General features: G+C 41.3%; 1 protein-coding gene across 7 annotated transcripts in view; it reads left to right on the top strand.

Annotated features, from left to right (window-relative positions):
* Positions 1-17,626, top strand: part of RGS6 (regulator of G protein signaling 6) — a 491,454-nt gene that overhangs the window by 396,660 nt on the left and 77,168 nt on the right. For all 7 annotated transcript variants that reach the window (XM_074997137.1, XM_074997135.1, XM_074997141.1 and 4 more), the window contains 5 exons: positions 1,123-1,173; positions 2,262-2,368; positions 5,379-5,430; positions 9,164-9,228; positions 13,461-13,537. In XM_074997137.1, coding sequence (XP_074853238.1) covers positions 1,123-1,173; positions 2,262-2,368; positions 5,379-5,430; positions 9,164-9,228; positions 13,461-13,537 — 352 coding nt within the window. The remainder of the gene's footprint in view (positions 1-1,122; positions 1,174-2,261; positions 2,369-5,378; positions 5,431-9,163; positions 9,229-13,460; positions 13,538-17,626) is intronic.

Below are 17,626 nucleotides of genomic sequence, written 5' to 3'. Positions count from 1 at the left end.
TGGCAGTGTGCTGCCTCTCAGCCGTGGGGCATAATGCTGCTGTCAGAAGATTCTGTTGACAAATCTGTGAGGACAGTCTGGGGGGTCCTTCCCTTGACAAACAGGGCATCCAGAACAATGGGCAGCCGCGTCTGCTGTGCTTCTGGGTGTCTGTTTTGTCAAGAGAGCTGCCAGGCAGCCCTCCCGATTGGCTTTTGTGTGTAACCATACTCTGTAGACAGAGGTTTTGTCAGGAAATCTCTGCCCACAGTGACTTCTGCTAACAGATTGCTGTAGTGTAACCGTAGCCAGTGTGTGTTGAAGAAGTCTTGCTGATGTGTCGATAATCAGACCAATGTGGAATCGGTGCTTTTTGTGGGAAAGTGTTTTTCTGATCTGGCTCCACTATTGACTTTCTAGATTGCCGCAGGCTTGCTGTGTGACTTTGGACAAAGCTAACAAAGGGATTTGGATGCCTCCTTGAGACATGGCCTGAATCACAGTTAGCAGCTCAGCACGTGATCTAAATAAGATGGCAAAATTTTCGTCTCATCATATTGCATTTTGCTGATGAGTAATAGTGTCTGCTTAGATGCAGTGACACATCTTTTGTCCTACATGTTTCATGCAGGCAGCAGACTGGTCACGTGCATGTAGAGAATCAGTTCTAAAGGTCTTATGCCACTTGTAAGATACCTGTATGTGTTGTACCTGACTAGAGCTGAAAAGCCCAGATCCAATCTCCCCTCTCTACTCTCCCCAAACCGCCAGTGGTATCACTCACAAACAACACATTCAAAGAGAGACCTTCCCCCCCGCCCACACACTGTCCCACTTCTTTTCTGAAGACATTACTTACATTGCTGATATGAACTAGGCTTACCCCCCACCCATCTTTGCAGTGTAATTTAAACTGTATCAAGGTGTCCATCCTGTGAGTTTTTTAAACTCGAAATAAATAAATAAGTAAATAAATAATAGTGTTAAACAGGTAAACAGATTCTTCAAGCCTCCAGTTGGAATAAGAGAGGAAACACTTTGACCTGAACTTCTGTATCTTTGCTTCTTGTTTAAAACTGGTGGTTCTCCACAACTTCTGAACATCCGTGATCTCATACGTGAAATGCATTTCTGTCTTGCCAGGTGCTGACATTGTGCAGTGGCTCATGAAGAACCTCAGTATCGAGGACCCAGGTAATATGACTGTTGAAACTGAACAACCTACCTTCAGAAGGTTTGGGGGAAAAGAGAGAAGCTGAACCTAGTCCTGAGAAAGCACTGTGGTTGCAGTGAGCTGAAGAGAACTGGGGGGAAAGGGACATGAATCATATTTACTGTCCCTCCGCCTATCAGTGAATCATAAAACATTGTCTTGCTAACTCCAGAATCCCATATGACACTTTCAAGCCATTTGGTAAATATTTAACTAGGTGAGAAGGCTTATTTTGCTGGAGGACTGAGGCCCTGACTGTACACCTAAGTGCAGATGTGCAACTTGTATAAATTTGCAGAGCTCTGAAGTCGATGGGACTTTGACAGTTTGCATCAGCTGGGGAACTGTCTGTCCCTTGAACTGCAGCCTGCATCAGAAGGAAAAGACTGAAGTTGCCCCCTGTGCTTCCAAAAGTTGCAGTACAGCACCCTCTGCCTCAGTGCATTTTCCTTGCAGTAAAGCCCTTTGCTACCTTTAAATGATTTTTTCCATATTAATAAAGATGCTGTTAGCAGTACAGTGGGGTCTCACAATTCGCTAACTTACTGTTTGCAAATTCAATTATTCATGAATAGCTGCTTCCCCCGGGGCCCGAGGCAGGAACGCTGGCAGCCACCACTTCCCCTGGGGCCCTGGGCAGGAGTGCCAGCAGCCACTGCTTCCCCAGGGCTCTGGGAACCCACCCCCATATTCGTGAAAAATCAACATTCTTGAGGGATCTGAACACAGAACCTTCATGAAAGTTGAGACCCTATTGTATATCATTCTGGCTGTCTGTATAATTTACCAACATGATTGAGGTTCATTGTTGGAATGGAGTGATCACTAGTGGTAATGTACGATGTGCTTTGAATTGAATTTCAACACACAGAGCAGCATTACACCCTGTAAGTGTCAATGGCATAAGAAAATCAGCAGATAAATTTCTTCCCTAAGGGTATGAAGTGGTATGGGATATGCTAAGTCTGACAGTGCACCACCATCAGATCTGTAGGGAACAATGGATACACTTGTTTGCCTTTTTCTGACAGATTTCTGTTGTTTTCTTTCTTTCCCTGATGTCTCACAGCAGAAGCAATACACATGGGAAGTCTTATAGCAGCACAGGGCTATATCTTTCCAATCTCAGATCATGTCCTTACCCTGAAAGATGATGGAACCTTCTATCGTTTTCAGGTACCTGAGCCCTCTGCTTCCTACACTGTTGCTTCTACTATCACTGAAATGTTTCACAGAGACCAGCCAGTGTCGTTAAAGTTCACGTAGCACAACATCCCTATATTTATTGAGGTCATTTGGGCACAGCCATAAAGAACTGGTTGAAGTCCCTTTAAGAAATCTGCTGTCCCGAAATATGTTTTTCTGATGCCAGAATAAAAACTCCAATCTAAAGGTTAGCTGTTTTCAGAATCTGAACATGGCCCTGAATTTGGTAACTAGTTTGCCATATGTAATGGGCGGGACCAAACTCCAGATCTGAACACATGCAAACACAAGAGAGTTATAAGTCTGAATCCAGATTTTGCACCTCAGTTTCAGGCTCAGTTTTATGTTAGGTTAGTTGGATCCAGCACTTTTTTTTCTAGGAAAAGAGATGCCAGAAATCAAGTTTGATGATTCCTCATAGAGGTTACTGTGTTCAATTTTAATGCACCAGTCCCTGTGCTGCTGTGGGACCAGCAGGGGCTCCTGCCCCAGTTTCCACACTGCTGCGGGACGAGTGGTGAAAAAATTTTCTGGTGTTCGAATGGAAAAAAGGTGCCAGAACAGCATTCCACTGCATTCTACCAGAAAAAAAGCCCCGGTTGGATCTTTTCTCTGTTAAAGCATAAGATCCAGAATCAGAATATCAGAGTTCCATTTCTTGCTCTGCCGCAGAAATTGGTAACCCTGGCAGAAATCACTTAAATGCTCCATGTTTCTTCATGTTGATTCTGTTTCCATCTGTGTAAAGTTTACTTGCAGGACCTGATTATTTTATACATCCCTCCTGAAATCTGCTGGTACAAGGCTTCCCTTTTAGTTCACTGATTGTGCTCCAGAAGTTCATTTTCTGTAACAGATTGTTCATGAAGAAAGAGCAAACCTGGAGCTCATTGTGTGCTGTTGTTTCCATTGTTGATGTGGTACATAGTAATGTTAATAATATCAAGCTTTTCATAGCAGTTTTTGTTCATAGAGCTCAGAGCACTTTGCAAACATTATTTCCATTTTACAAAAGGGAAGCTGAGGCTAAAGATGGTGAAGAAACTGTCCCTAGATCTCCCAGCAGGACTGCATAGATGCCAGTGCTCTTTCCACTAAGCCATTTACCTTCCTGTCGCCTCTCTTCTGAGTACTCCTGCTTTCTCCGTCATGTAACTCTTCCCTTTCTTCTTTTGTCAGCCTTCTTTTAGTTTTGATGGAAATAGCTTTCACTTCTGCCCCTGTTGCTGCTGCCTCTGGTTCCCACTGCCCTACTGCTTCATAAGTGACAACAACATGCAACAGAAGTATAGATTAATTACCTAAAAGTGTCATTAACTCACCTGTACAGTTGTACTTTCCCACTGGGACTCATTAAAAGACCTATCAGGAAAGGACGATTAGCAGGATGTCATCTCCAGCTGTCAAACTCCTATCCTTCATCCAGTCAGCTAGGCTCCAACATCAATGTCTTGTTTAACTCCCTGTGATGTGGTGCACTAAGCCCCATTGCCTCCTACAGTAGGCCAGAAGCCTTGCCACACCCCATCCCAGCAAGAAGAGCAGAAGAGAGGTCCTCCTGGCAGGATAAAGTGGCTGTCTTTGTGGCAGCCAGTCAGAATTCGGCAGGCCAGTATAAAAGAAGCTGTCAGGCTAGGGCCTGGTAGTTCCTCACAGGCAGGACTATATCCTGCCTGGGAGACCAGCAGTACCACAAACAGCTCCAAGTGAGAGCTGAACCAAGACCTGGGCTAGACCCAGACCCTGTGTCTGGAGACTGTCCACAAGCCTAATAAAGGAATTGACAGCACCCTGGACAGGGCTAGTCAACCCCACTCTCATAAGCTTGAAGACAACCAGCCAAGACCTTACATGGTACCCTGTGCCTCAGAGGGGTGTTCATGAGAGGGTGGACCCCATTACGCTCCCTTTCCCAATTTTCACCCCACACATGTTCAGTCACCAGATTATATTGTTTTTTTCCTTGCAGTGTCTTTTCCCCTGGAACCTTGCCCACTCTTTCATCAGCTCTCAGTGCCCTGCCACATATTTTGGCCCTCACCAATCTACCCAAAAATATTCTGTTAGAATGAGTTTAATGGAGTAGGAAGGTGATTCTATCAGCCTCTTGCCTTTGCAAGGAATGTGGTAGGGTAGCATTTGGACCAAATATCTTCAACACCACCATGTGCTCATTAAAAGTTCCTCACTGTTCCTTGGCAGAAAGAGCTGTCCTCTTACATGGTTGTCAATTGCTAAGCCCTTCTTTGGCGCTTGTCACACTCGTGCTCTGCTACAGAGCAGTTACTCTGTCATGCACATCAAAACTGCAAAGTGACCACTATGTAGTAAATATAGTAGTAATTAATGGGAGGGGAAAGTTTAAGCTTGGTGCCTAAAGTGTCCTCTCTTGAGCAGAACAGAAAATGAGTGATGTTAGTTAGAGCTTTCAAAACTATGGCACTAGATTGGGCTTTGACTTTAGGCAAAATTAATTTACCCATTTATAATCTGAATTGTATTGTCCAGTAACTGTAAATTGGGCAGGACACTGTATCTTCCTCTGTTTTGTACAGTGCTGAGCACATTAACATTGCTCAAAACCTAATGAGAGGTTATGTGTAAAAAGGCGACAGGGATGTTCTCCCATTCCTGAAAGGTGTCTCAAGGTAAGAGCAGGTTCATTTGGGATGAAGAAGATTACAGGGGGATGGAGAACAAGCCGATAGTCAAATGTAGGGGTAAGGGAGTCTAAAGATAATCTGAATATTGGAACCCTGAATCTTTGTATTGGTCTCGTCATTTATCCCTCGAATTCAGGGAAAGTTGGCTGATACCAATCCTGTGCCTACTGACATCAACATCAGTATTTTCATTGAGACTATAAGAACAGGGTTGGGACCTTAGGCTGTCAGGGGCATCATAATATTTTCAGCTCTATAAGTCTGGTTGTTGTTTAAGTTTCAGTGAAATTGTTGAAATATGATGTGCTGTTTTTCAGGCCCCATACTTTTGGCCTTCAAACTGCTGGGAACCAGAAAATACAGACTATGGTGAGAATAAAGTATTCTAGTTTTTTAATGTTCCTTTTGTGGGTGTCAGAAGTAATGCTGTTGCCCTGTAGATAGTGGTCTACCCCACTGCATGTTCTGAGTTTCCTTCTCACTTCCACATAAGGAATGCATCACATGCCATCCTTACATTAGGTGACTTCCCAACTCTATTGAAAGCAATGAGTTTGTCATTGACTTCAACAGAGCTAGGATTATACCCACTGAGTAGCACCTTTCTTCTCAAATAGTCCTACTGATTTTAACAGGACCTCTTGGGGCAATAGTCAATGTGAAGGCATAAGAGGATGCCTTGTAAGAATTAGTAGGGTCTGCTAGCACAAAGATTGCTTCTGTGGTGCAAGAGTCTCTGATTTATAGCTGAATTTGAACTGTTAGTCAATAACTGTTAATCCTATTTGGGCGCTGAACTAGTTAATCAATAAATAGTTATCTAACCAATAATAATTTACCATTAGCAGCGTCAAACAAAAATTTAAGCTTTTCTAGTACATGGCATTAAAAACATGAAACAGGAAAATACATAAAGTTATCATATGGTAACTGGTGACAGAAGAAAAGCAATGGTTTATTAAGTAGTAAACCACAATGCATTGTATTAAACATCATAAAGAAAAGACAGCAGTATTGTTGTTGTCAGCTGTTTCTGTTTTATTAGTATTATTTCTCTCTGGTAGTACTACATTTTTTTTCACACCTACCTCATAAAACAATTATTCCAATCCATGGTGGCGTTGGTACAGGAAGTGAATACCTCTGTGTGCTAATTAAACAATGGCATCTAGAAGTGTTTTCTTTTAAAAGATCTCTCAGGCTATGGTTACACTAGAGAGTTTTGCTGGCAAAATCCTGGTTTTGTCAACAAAACTAGTGAAGTGTCCACACACAAAATGGGATTTGTTGACAGTATCTCAACAAAACCTGGCACATTTGCTGACAACCTTCCTCCCAGATGAGGAAAAGTACCTTGTGTTGACAAGTTCTGTTGACAAAAAAGTTGTGTGAACACTTTGGGGGGCCTTCTCCCAATAGACGTCGCATCCAGAACAATGGGCTCTCCTGTCTTCTGTGCTTCTGGATGCCTGTTTTGTTGAGATAGTGGCAGGGCAATCTGGCTGCTCTGACAGAGCAGAACACTCTTCTGATTGGCTTTTCCATGTGGCCACATTCTGTCGACAGAGGTTTTGTTGGTAAATCCCCTCTGACGGTGACTTCTGTCAACAGATCACTATAGTTTAACTGTAACCTTGGTGACTAAGGTTAAATTATAACAATCAATCTCCCCTCTTCACCCAGGCAATTATTCATCTCTATAGATTTTGGAAATAATATTTAATAGGATAAAGGGAAAGCCCCTAACCATGACCTCCATATTAGAGCTTATTTGCAACCCCCACATACAGTGTTAGCTATTAACATCTTTCTATGCTGCTTAAATGTAAGGAACATCTATGAAAAACCACCAGAAAAGTCACAGCAATATTATTTACAAAAGTATTTCTAAATATTTTAATGTGTGATGTATGCACACAGTTACACTGAAAATACTTTCTGCACTTATCACAGTAACAATTTGGAAACACCTTTTTTTTTTCTTCTGTAGGATTAAGTAAAGAACTGGCTTATAGAAGTCAGTTTATGTGTACTGTGGTGCATTGAATGAGACAATGGACCTCAAAGGAGGGCCCAATATGACTAGCCCCAGTGCAAAAAATGTTCTGCTGGTGCATTAGCAATGGAGTCCTTTGGGGCACCTTTTCACATGTCCGATATCAGAACTTGTATATCAGTTAGGCTATGTCTACACTAGACGCTTTTGTTGACCAGATTACCAAGGTGTTCTGTCAACAATAAATCAACAGAAACCAGCACTTTTGTTGACAGCCTCATCCCTCTCCCCATGAAGAAGAATGCTCCGGTCCAGAGAAATCTAGCAACAGAATGCCAGTGTGGACATTCTGGGGGGCCTTCTGTTGACAGACAGGGCTTCCAGGACCCTGGGCAGCCCTGTCTGCTGTGCTTCCAGTAGACTGTTTTGTTGAGAGAACAGCCGGGCTGCACAGCTGATCTCTGTCAACAGAGTGGATCACTCTTGCAATCAGCTTGGCCGTTTGGATGCAATCTGTTGACAGAAGATGTCTTCCGACAAAAACTTCTGTCAACAGATCCCTATAGTCTAGACATAGCCTTATAGTTGACCATGTGGGTGCCTCAGAATCCTGAACGATGCCCAGACTGGCAACTTTCAGCTAAATCCAAATAAAACTGAAGTCTCAGCAGCTGCCTATACATTTTTAACCTGTGTTTGTGATGCCTCAAAAAGATATTTATGGGGCTGAAACTAGCTTTCTGATGATAATTTAGTCCCAGGAATGTGGAAAAAACCTAGAGACAAATGGATCTGGATTTATTTTGACTCTGTAAATGCCTCCAAATGCGCTACTGTTGAACTACATAAACACCAAGAATAGCAATACTTGAATTAAACAAGTCTGGTCACTGTGCCTCTAATACAGTATCTGAATCCCCTGTATAGAAACTAGTCAAAATAGTCTGTGAATTTTAGCAGAAAATCATTTTTTAAAACTACATTATTTGTTTTTTGGAAAGTGTCTAATTGATTCAAAAGTTTTATTTGGTCAGAAAATCAAAAATCCATATTTTTTCAATAAAACTTTTAACATTTTATATTGAAAATGTAGATTAAAAAGAATTTCCCCCAGACAAAACCCCATTTCCTGACCAGTTCTACTGTCGACAGTGGAATAGATAGTGTCCAGACCTGAAAGAGATTAGCAGAGGAGGTAAGGTAGGTATTTCAATCAAGTTCAGTCAGATTTCAAAGACTTTCAAGATCAAAGACATGGGCCCATGCTATGTAGTTTGACTCTTAATCTGAACCTGATCCAGCTCCAGCTCCAGTGTAGGGTGGGATTCTTTGTCCTGGTTTCAGTTCATAACAGAGGTGAGAGGGGCCAGCTGTAAAGTGCCAATTCTGTCTCCCCCAGAATGCAGGCTGGTGCAGAACACACTGGGCCCATATCAGCCCCCAGTATTTGCACACTCAGCAATTGCCATGGCAACCAGTTGTGGTGTTGGGCAAAATTTTTCAAATTGGAATAAGCCGACGGAGCAGATGAACCTTAAAAGTTCCTGTCTGGATTGGCTCAAATTGCTATTTTCATATCAGTACTCTGAAGATTTTTTTCTATGAAAAATGGAAAGGAAAAGTGGAAGAAATGCAGGGCCGCTCCTAGTACCAGTTATCTCATTCCTTGTGCTGTAGATGGGATGCTCAAAAAGGGGGTGAGGCAGTGACTAGATAATGACTCTCATCTTTTCCGTACTGGCTCTGGAGCATGGCCAGTGCACTGTTGGGAGCATCTTTCACCAGTGATTATGCCTTTCTGAGACTCGACTCCTCTTTGGGCACCACCCCATACTCAGGCCTTTGTTGACAAAGCCATAGTATGGCCATAAGGTATAAGCAGAGCTGTGTTTAAATGAAATGGCTTCCCATGCACATTAATTTAGATGTCTCCAGATCTTTAAAGGCTATCTTCTCCTATGAGACTTGAGAACCCCTACCATTCCTTAGTTCAGATTTAACTCTAATGTTAATGAATACCCCATGCCAAATAATGTTGGGGGTGGTGGGTTTGTCCTATAGTAACTGCCATTTTCTTAATTGTTTTCATTATGTTTCTCCCCTTAGCTATCTATCTGTGCAAGCGGACCATGCAGAACAAAGCCCGGCTGGAGCTAGCAGATTATGAAGCTGTAGGTATACTGACCTCACAGTTCATGGGAAGGGAGCAATGCTTTGTTCATAAACTGACCTTTCTTCTTAGTGAATTGAAATCATCACGAGCAGGGAGCCTCTGTTGTTGTTGTTTGTTATCATTTTTAAAATATTGTAATTAGTTAATCCCTGAGAGAACATCAAACTCACTAATGAGGATGTCCATGATATACATTTTAGCTATCCACAGCTCACTCCTTTAGAGATCTGGGGCAAGCTGCACAAGGGGTTCCTATGGGGCTGTTTTTCTGGTTAGTTGCTGTTTTTACAGGAGACAGTGAGGGATACATGTACAGATGTAGTATTCTTGGACAATTGCATTGTTGCTGATGCATGTCCTATATTTGTAGACTCTAAAAGGAATGATTTACAATAAATAAATTTGAGCTAAATTTTCCAAATTCCATATACAGGCATTAGCTATGTTTGTTTAAGGAGCACTGTAGGGTTAAAAAGCAGATGTATGGACATGCCCTTAGTCTATGTTACAAGTAGTTTGATTTTTGCATTACTCTGATTATAGGCAATGAAAGCATTCTAGACAACTGCACTCTTTTCTTTTTCTTTGTAATCAGGGTCTTGTCAATCTCCTTTTCAAGTTCTAGTTGACTAGCTCAGCTGGGTAGTGATTGACTTTCAGACACTTTGATGGAATGCTTGTTTGACAGACTGTTTCTATTAGTTACAAAGGGGTAGCCATGTTAGTCTGTATCTGAACAAAACGAAAAAGCAGTCCTGTAGCCCTCTAAAGACTAACAAAGTAATTTGTTACAGAACTGCTTTTTTATTTTGTTTCTAATAGAAATGTTTTTAATTATATTAAAAAATTGCATTTGTCTTAGTTTTGTTTGTTGAAAACAAAACCTAACTCTCCATTCCTGCCTTGTTGCCTATCCTCTCCCCATTGCCTATCCTATCCTATCCACATCATGCTAAAAATGTAACCTGCTAGAGTAGAGATAAAGAAGAAACCACCTATTGGTTGCTTTTATACACGAGGAACTATGTATGCTCCACTGGCTCATTGTACACAAGTCTTGTTGATGGTGATAGGAATGGTATAATCAATACACTGAGAACAAAAAAGCCTTCAGTGACTGAGTAGGGTCATGCTGTTGCTGAATCCATGTATGGATTGCCTTTCCACATATGTAAGGAATAAGAACAGATGCAATTTTCTTGCCACAATATACAGGGTTAAATTCCACTCTCATGCTAATTTAAGTCTCTTACCTCCCACGCAGTCCACAAGAGAGTCAGCATAATTTTGGAGCCTAGCAGGAAACAGTGTCCTAGCAGACCCAGATTATAGTCCCTGCTACACTGGCTGTGTAAATATTTTATACAACATGGAAAACATTCAACAGGCAAGCTGGAAAAAGACCCAGCCTGGAGAACCTTGTAGCCCAATGATTAAGGCAGTTTCTTAGGAGGCTTGAGTCCCTGCTCCCAGTCAGGGACAGCTGTGATTTCAACCCAGGTCTCTTTTACTCAAGGTGAGTGCTCTAACCATTGGGCTGTAGGCTCTAAGAGCACCATCTTTTCCTTGTGTGTTTGGTGGAGCCCCATCCAGTAGAGGTGGGCAGTGAAATGGCTCCTTTGAGGCTTAGGCACTGAGCAGCTCAGTGTCATCAGAACTGGCACATAGCTGCCAGGAAAAAATCCAGGACTTGTCTACATGGAAATTTGGATGGAATAAGTGTGGGTGTGAATTTAAAGTACACTAGCTCTTCTGCATGCACTCTGCCCCAGAGGCACCCTTACTCTGCACTTGAGAGTGCCTTTTTGCAGCTTAGCTTATCCATTTTCAAGTTACTAAGCTACACATAACAAAGGAACGTCCAGTGTGAAATGTGTCCCTTTAAAGCTAGCATAATTTAAATTTGCAACTTAGCTTACTCTGCACCAACGTTCTGTGTAGCCAAGCCTTCAGGCCCCAGGGGCTTTACTAGCAGAAACTTGAGCAACTCAGGAATGTAGGTGCCTTCAGGGGCAGGCAGCAACCTCACAGTAATTCTGAGGATCTAAATTTTGGACTCCAGCCCCTAAAATGGCAGTTAGGAGCTGAAATTCCTTTGTTCATTTAGGCTATGGATTCCATCCTTACAATGAATGCAGTAGTCACAGTAACACTGCCCAGGAACAGCAGAGGACCTGTGGAATATTAAAATCCACAGGCATTGTGTATCCTTTTGCTGAGTTGCTGCTTCTGCTCATCTCCAGTTTAATTATTTAAGAAATGTCATATATAATTACACAGTTGCCTAACTGTAAATTCTATAAACATATATTATGAAGAAACACTGGGGCTGTTCAGCACCAGCATCAGCAACCACACTTATGCCAGGAAGCTATGGCATAAGTACTATTGCATACATGTGTCTATCTTTCTGGGGAAGGCAAACAGTTAGATCTTGATGTTCTGTCAGTTTCTCTTTTATCACATGATCACTTCTGAACAGCAGGCTTGCCCTCTTAATAAGAGACAAGAAGGCGCTAAGGGCATCAACTCTTCCTATTGCCATTATCCCAAGTAAAGTCAATGGAGGGGTAGTGGTGTAAAACTGATACAAGTGAGAGGAGAATCAGACCTTTTGTACAGGGAAGGAATAAACTTTTTTGGAGTGGGGTAGGCTCAGCAGAGGATTCTTCCATTTTTTCTCTCATATAAATCTTCCTTAAATCAACCTCACCTCCCAATCTGTCCAAGGAGAGCTCTTGAGGAGGTGTTTTTGGGAGATTTTCCCCTGGTCATGAGTTCTGCATGCACATTGATAGGGACCTTAGGTTTCTTTTGGTAAACTGTAGTATGGACTGAAAGGTTAAGTTCAGAAGCCATTATGGGCTTTTTTTCCTTGTTTGCCAAGTATAAGTCTGATTCTTCTCTCATTTACACTACATTTACCTAGTGTCGCGCCATTGACTTCAGTGGAGTTACTCCTGATTTACATTAATATACAGTGGGCAAAACTATAGTTTCTTTTGCCTTTTTACCAGCTACTGCCAATTTTCTGTACCCACAGTTCATGACCAGACTTATTAATTTAAGGCATATATTTAAGTCACATAGAATTCAGTGCACTCTAAACACATGCTTAAATGGTCTCCTGAACATGTATGAGTTTAGACTTATGAATGTATGGACTTCTGAGGTAAATGGGTGAAATTTTATGGCTTTTTATACAGTAAGTCAGACTGGATTATCTAATGTCCATTCTGGCCTTGGATTCTGTGACTTTATGAACCAACTTGTATGTGTTTAAGTGCTTTCCTGAGTTGGAGCTATAGTTGCCATGAGCTGTCATGACGGAACCAATAATATCTTACAAACCAATATAGAGTTCAAACATTTTATTTCAAAGTGAGTGAGAGAAGAGAGTCAAGCTAATAGAGTTCTATGTCTCCATACCACAGTGTACGTGTCAGTGTTATGAAGCTGATATGGGCTTGAACTTGGAATTTGAGCCATATCCCAAACCCCACATCACAATCTGATAGAGTCCAGATCCATCTCTGAGCTTTGTGGCTCAGGCCTTTGTATAGTGGTAATGAAGCAGAAACGTAAACTGAGCCTCAAACTTAGAGAAAATTTGTATCTGGATCTGGAGCAGCTTGGGCCTAACTCTAGTTATTTCCATTGTCCTGGCAAGTAATCAATTTCCGTTTGTGAACTGGTCTGACAATATCCATACTTCAATCTTCTGCTCTGTGGAATGCCTTCAGGGTTAATAATTCCACTGGACAATTGAGGGAAAGTCATCCTTTATGAAACAAAAAGGCCAGAAAATACCTTCCTTTTCCTCCAGCCACCCCCCAAAACAAAGCATCTGCACAGAAGTCAGCTGCTGTCAGAATGGAAAGTTTCCAGTTTCAAAAATTTTCACAATGTTGTATTGTAGAAAATAAACCAAGGAATATATGGAAATAAGTTCAATGCTATTTTATTAGCAGAACTCTGGCAGTCTGTTTCACATCCTATTTCCTTTCTTGCTCGGGTCCTTCCTGTTCCTGATATGTGGTGGCTTAAATGGGCACATATCATTGCATTCAAATTCCTATCATATCTTGCCTATTGGGACAATTTACCAATATTAATTTCAGTGTTTTTGAGCTTTCCAATTTAAAAAAGCCTGATGCAAGAGTTTAGTTCTTAAACTGCAGTTATAACTTAGTATGATTAATTGTTCTCTTTATCTGTTTCTCTTACCAGGAAAACTTAGCAAGATTGCAGAGGGCTTTTGCAAGAAAGTGGGAATTCATCTTTATGCAAGCAGAGGCCCAGGTGAAGTAAGTATTCACAAATCAGTGTACTGGAGGAGTATTTAGAGCTTTATCGGGGAAGAGATCAGTTTAAGAAATTGTTTCTCAGTGAAAGTCTTTGTCAAAACTACACTCAAGATTTACTGGTAAATTCTTGTCTATCACACTGGAAACAACATAGGACTAATTCACAAGATCACATACAATGAGAAAAAATGCCAGGAGAAATATGGATCTAACCCTCTGTGCACAAGTCTGGAAGCCAAGGGCTCCTAAGCTTCTTGCTCTTGTTCAAGTCTCTTACCATTTGTGCCTCAGTTTCCAAATTGCTGCAAGTGGGAAGAAATAACACCTACCATGCAGGTGTGCACATTAATGTTTGCAAAGTACTTTCAAGATTGAAAGTGCTGCAATTTCTGTATGGTTGGGCTTCACACAGGATATTTGTTTTATAAATACTGTATCCTCATTTATTTTTCTCATGGAATAAATCAAACCCCAGAAAAATCAGAAGTGTTGTATCCATACTGACTTCCTTTTGCTATCAGTTCATTGTAAATAGTGTCATACCTCTATGAGGCTGGCTCGTTTTTTACAATGAGTAATTTTCTTTGCCCTCCTCCTGTCATTCCATCCAAATCAGGAACAGTAATGTACAGAGGCCTGTGGGAGAACACTTCAATCTCCCTGGACACTCAGTGGCAGATTTGAGGGTGACAGTCCTGAAACAAAAAAATTTCCAAAAATCAAACGGAGAGAGAAATCTCTAAGCTGCAATTTAGTTGCAAATTTGACTCCATTAACCAAGGATTAAACAGTGACTGGGAGTGGCTCGCAGCTTACAAAGGCAGTTTCTCTGCTCTGAGTGCTAATATCTCCCCATTAGACTCTGACAAAGGCTCACATCCCCCCCGTCTGATCTGACTTGTTTTTTCCTCTTTTGATAAGTACTATTGATACGGGGCCATTTCCACCTTGCTGAATAGACCTTGTCAGCTCTGGCCCTCCCTCTTACTGGGGTCCCACTCTTTAAATACCCCTCTGAAACCCCACACCCCACGCTCATGCATCTGATGAAGCGGGTCTTTGTCCACAAAAGCTTATGCTCCAAAATATCTGTTAGTCTATAAGGTGCCACAAGACTTCTTGTTGTTCTAGGACTCTACAGTCTGCCTCCTCTTTGTCCCTGATCACAGTGTTCAGTCTCTTAGGAATATATGCAACATGACATTGCTACGGTCAAAATATATGCCTGGTTCTGGCTTAGTGAAACTAGGGTGCATAAAATTCTGCAGGCCCATGCTGCAGAGGGAGTTGTCACATGTGAAAGCTACCTTGAAGAGGAAGGTAGCACATTAGATATGCAGAAGATGGATGTTTCTACTTTTGAGAAACACCGAAAAAGCAAAGAGAATTTGCGATTTTAGACTCAAACAGCACAACAAACTTTACAAAATGAAAAGATATTGCTACTGATTATGAATGTGTGTGTCTATATTTGTAGTATTTCATTGGTTAACACTGTAATTATGGACCAGTTAACAGTCTGAGTAATTAACCTTAAAATAACATGGTAATTAAGGGATTATGTTGGTTCAGAATACTAGTGTTGTGATGAGATGAGAAAATTAGAAGTTACAATAATAATTAGTCTTTGAGATGCTTAAATGTTCACTGCCAAGATGAAAATCATAATCAAAACAAAATGATGTACTTCTGTTACTTGTAGCAACTGTCACAATGGGAAGACTTTGAGTCTTGTTTTCTTTTCACTAGCAGTGCTGTTTGGTACTTTTCTCTCCATTTCATACACTTGGAGAAGAAATGCTCAACTGGTCACTATCACTTCCTCTTTTTAGTTGGCTTCATTTCTTGTTTTTCAGGTGCTATATCAGTACTGCTCAGGCTTAGATTTTCAGCACTGCAGAGTAGGATATAAATTGAAAAATTAAAAGGATCTGGAAACATTTGTGCTATAGCTGTACCATTGGTGTAGTTTATTTATCTGTTGGAGGGACATGCCAAAGCCCAGGCCAGCTTTTGATGAGCAGTAATATTCATTTTGGACTTCATTGAGAGCTGTGGTCACTTGGGGTATGTCTACACAGCAAGGTCATTCCGGAATAGCTTATTCCGGTGTTGTTATTCCAAAATAAGCTATTCAAAAATAACATGTCTACACTACAGGGAAGCTCTGGAATAAGCAAATTTTATTCCAAAATAGTGTGTCTACACACTATACAATCTATTTCATATTAGAGCCCCTAGAACCAGTTCTTCTAGGGGCTCTAATCCTGAAAACCATGTCTACACAACAGAATTTTTCAGAATAAACTGTTCCAGAATATTTTATTTCAAAATATCTCTTTTTCCCTGTCTACACAGCCCCTATTCCAAAATATCCATTTTGTAACAGGTGCTGTTCCTCCTACAATGAGGTTTACCAAATTTAAAATAAGTTGTCTTGTCGATGCTTGCAAAGTTATTTTGAAACAACAGCTGTTGTTTTGAAATAACTTTTCTGTATAGTCAAACCCTTGTATTTTTTTTTTAAAAAGCAGACCACCCACCTACTTACTGTATTTTGTTGCATTGCTTGAAAACCAGGGCCTTAATGTAATTAATTATATTGAATTTTCATAATTCAACATTTCTGACTTCTTAAAAATGGCAGCTAATGGCACACTCTTGGAGATGCACATAAAAAGCCCGAATTCTGGATTGTGTTGCAACAATGTTAAACTTTAATATTCACACAATGCAGCTCTAAGAGAGTGCAGCCAGCCACAGAAGGATTATCCACTGTGAGCATGGGAATCATCTAGTGGTGTGAAGCTGGCATTACATCTCCTACTGAGTCTATTACACTGCATACAGCATAGGGCTAATTTGCCAGGACAAAAATGGATCTAATCATTGTTGCACGGGTCTGGAAGCCAAGAACTCTGGAAGCTTCTTGCTCTTGTTCAAGTCTCTTCTCGTTTGTGCCCCTGTAACTTTCTTGGGATTGTGGAAAAAAACATAGCAAGTTACAGTGCTGTAAAGTGCCAGTGTAAACAGGCTTCCGGCTGGGGGAGCTGCACTCCCATTGCTGTCAGCTGCTCCTGTCATGGATGTGGTTTACCTGCAGTGCTGGGAGAATCACACTGCCCTGTCTTTGCTTGAATCTTCACAGTCTAGACAAAGCCTCATGAATTTATCTCAGCTGCCATGCCCTAGGGCCATTGACAGCCAACTGAAGGCTGCCCTAACTTTATGTTACGTGACCAGACTGGGACACAGGTGACCTGGGACTGGAGGAGCACAAAGACTTTGCATGACACCCTCCCTCTACTTGCTCCTCATCTGCCACCAACGAGCTGGGTCATTATCTCAGCATCATGAGTCTATTGTCCAAGAGGTAATGCTATAATACCGTTTATAGGCCTGGCTTGGTATCCAAAAGTGGTTGCAACATCTTCAACAGGATTGAGGGAGGCTAGAAACAATTAATAACCCCCACAGTTATGGGTTTTCTTTTAACTTCTACTTTAAATTATCATTTAAAATGCTGTAAATAAAGGTACTGAACTGAGAACTTTAGAAACAGATGCCCTTTTTATAGGGACAAAACAGATGCACTATATGCGGTGCTCACGTAGGGCTTCTACTACACTTCTCCCTCAGACATGCTCCAAAGAGACCACATTATGCTTAAGGGAGATGATTCATTCTCCTTGTCCCATTCAGTCTCTGACTTGCTTTCGGAAATTTGTTAGAGGAATATCAGTGCCAGATTTAATGGTACTATTGATATTTATGATCTGTGGACATGTCCATGAGAAATTTGCAGTAATTCTGTTAGTTTGGCCCATGTGGGACGGTTTTGTGAAGTCACATGTTTATCTGACTCATTGGACCCTAATCCAGCACAGCCCTTAAGTTCATATATAACTTGAAGTAACCTGATTTCTCTGGGGTTCCTCTCATGTTTAAAATGAAGCACCAGTTTGAGTCTCTGCTCGACTAGGACTGAGAAGTCTGGTATCAGCCAGGCTGTTCACTGAAGAGCAGATGTTAACAAAAAAAGTTCTCATTTAAAGATCCCTTTCATCAGGCTGACAGACTAAAACTTCA

This window comes from Carettochelys insculpta, chromosome 6 (assembly GCF_033958435.1).
Source record: "Carettochelys insculpta isolate YL-2023 chromosome 6, ASM3395843v1, whole genome shotgun sequence".
NCBI lineage: Eukaryota > Metazoa > Chordata > Testudines > Carettochelyidae > Carettochelys > Carettochelys insculpta.
This window is presented reverse-complemented; position numbering and strand designations above follow the sequence as displayed.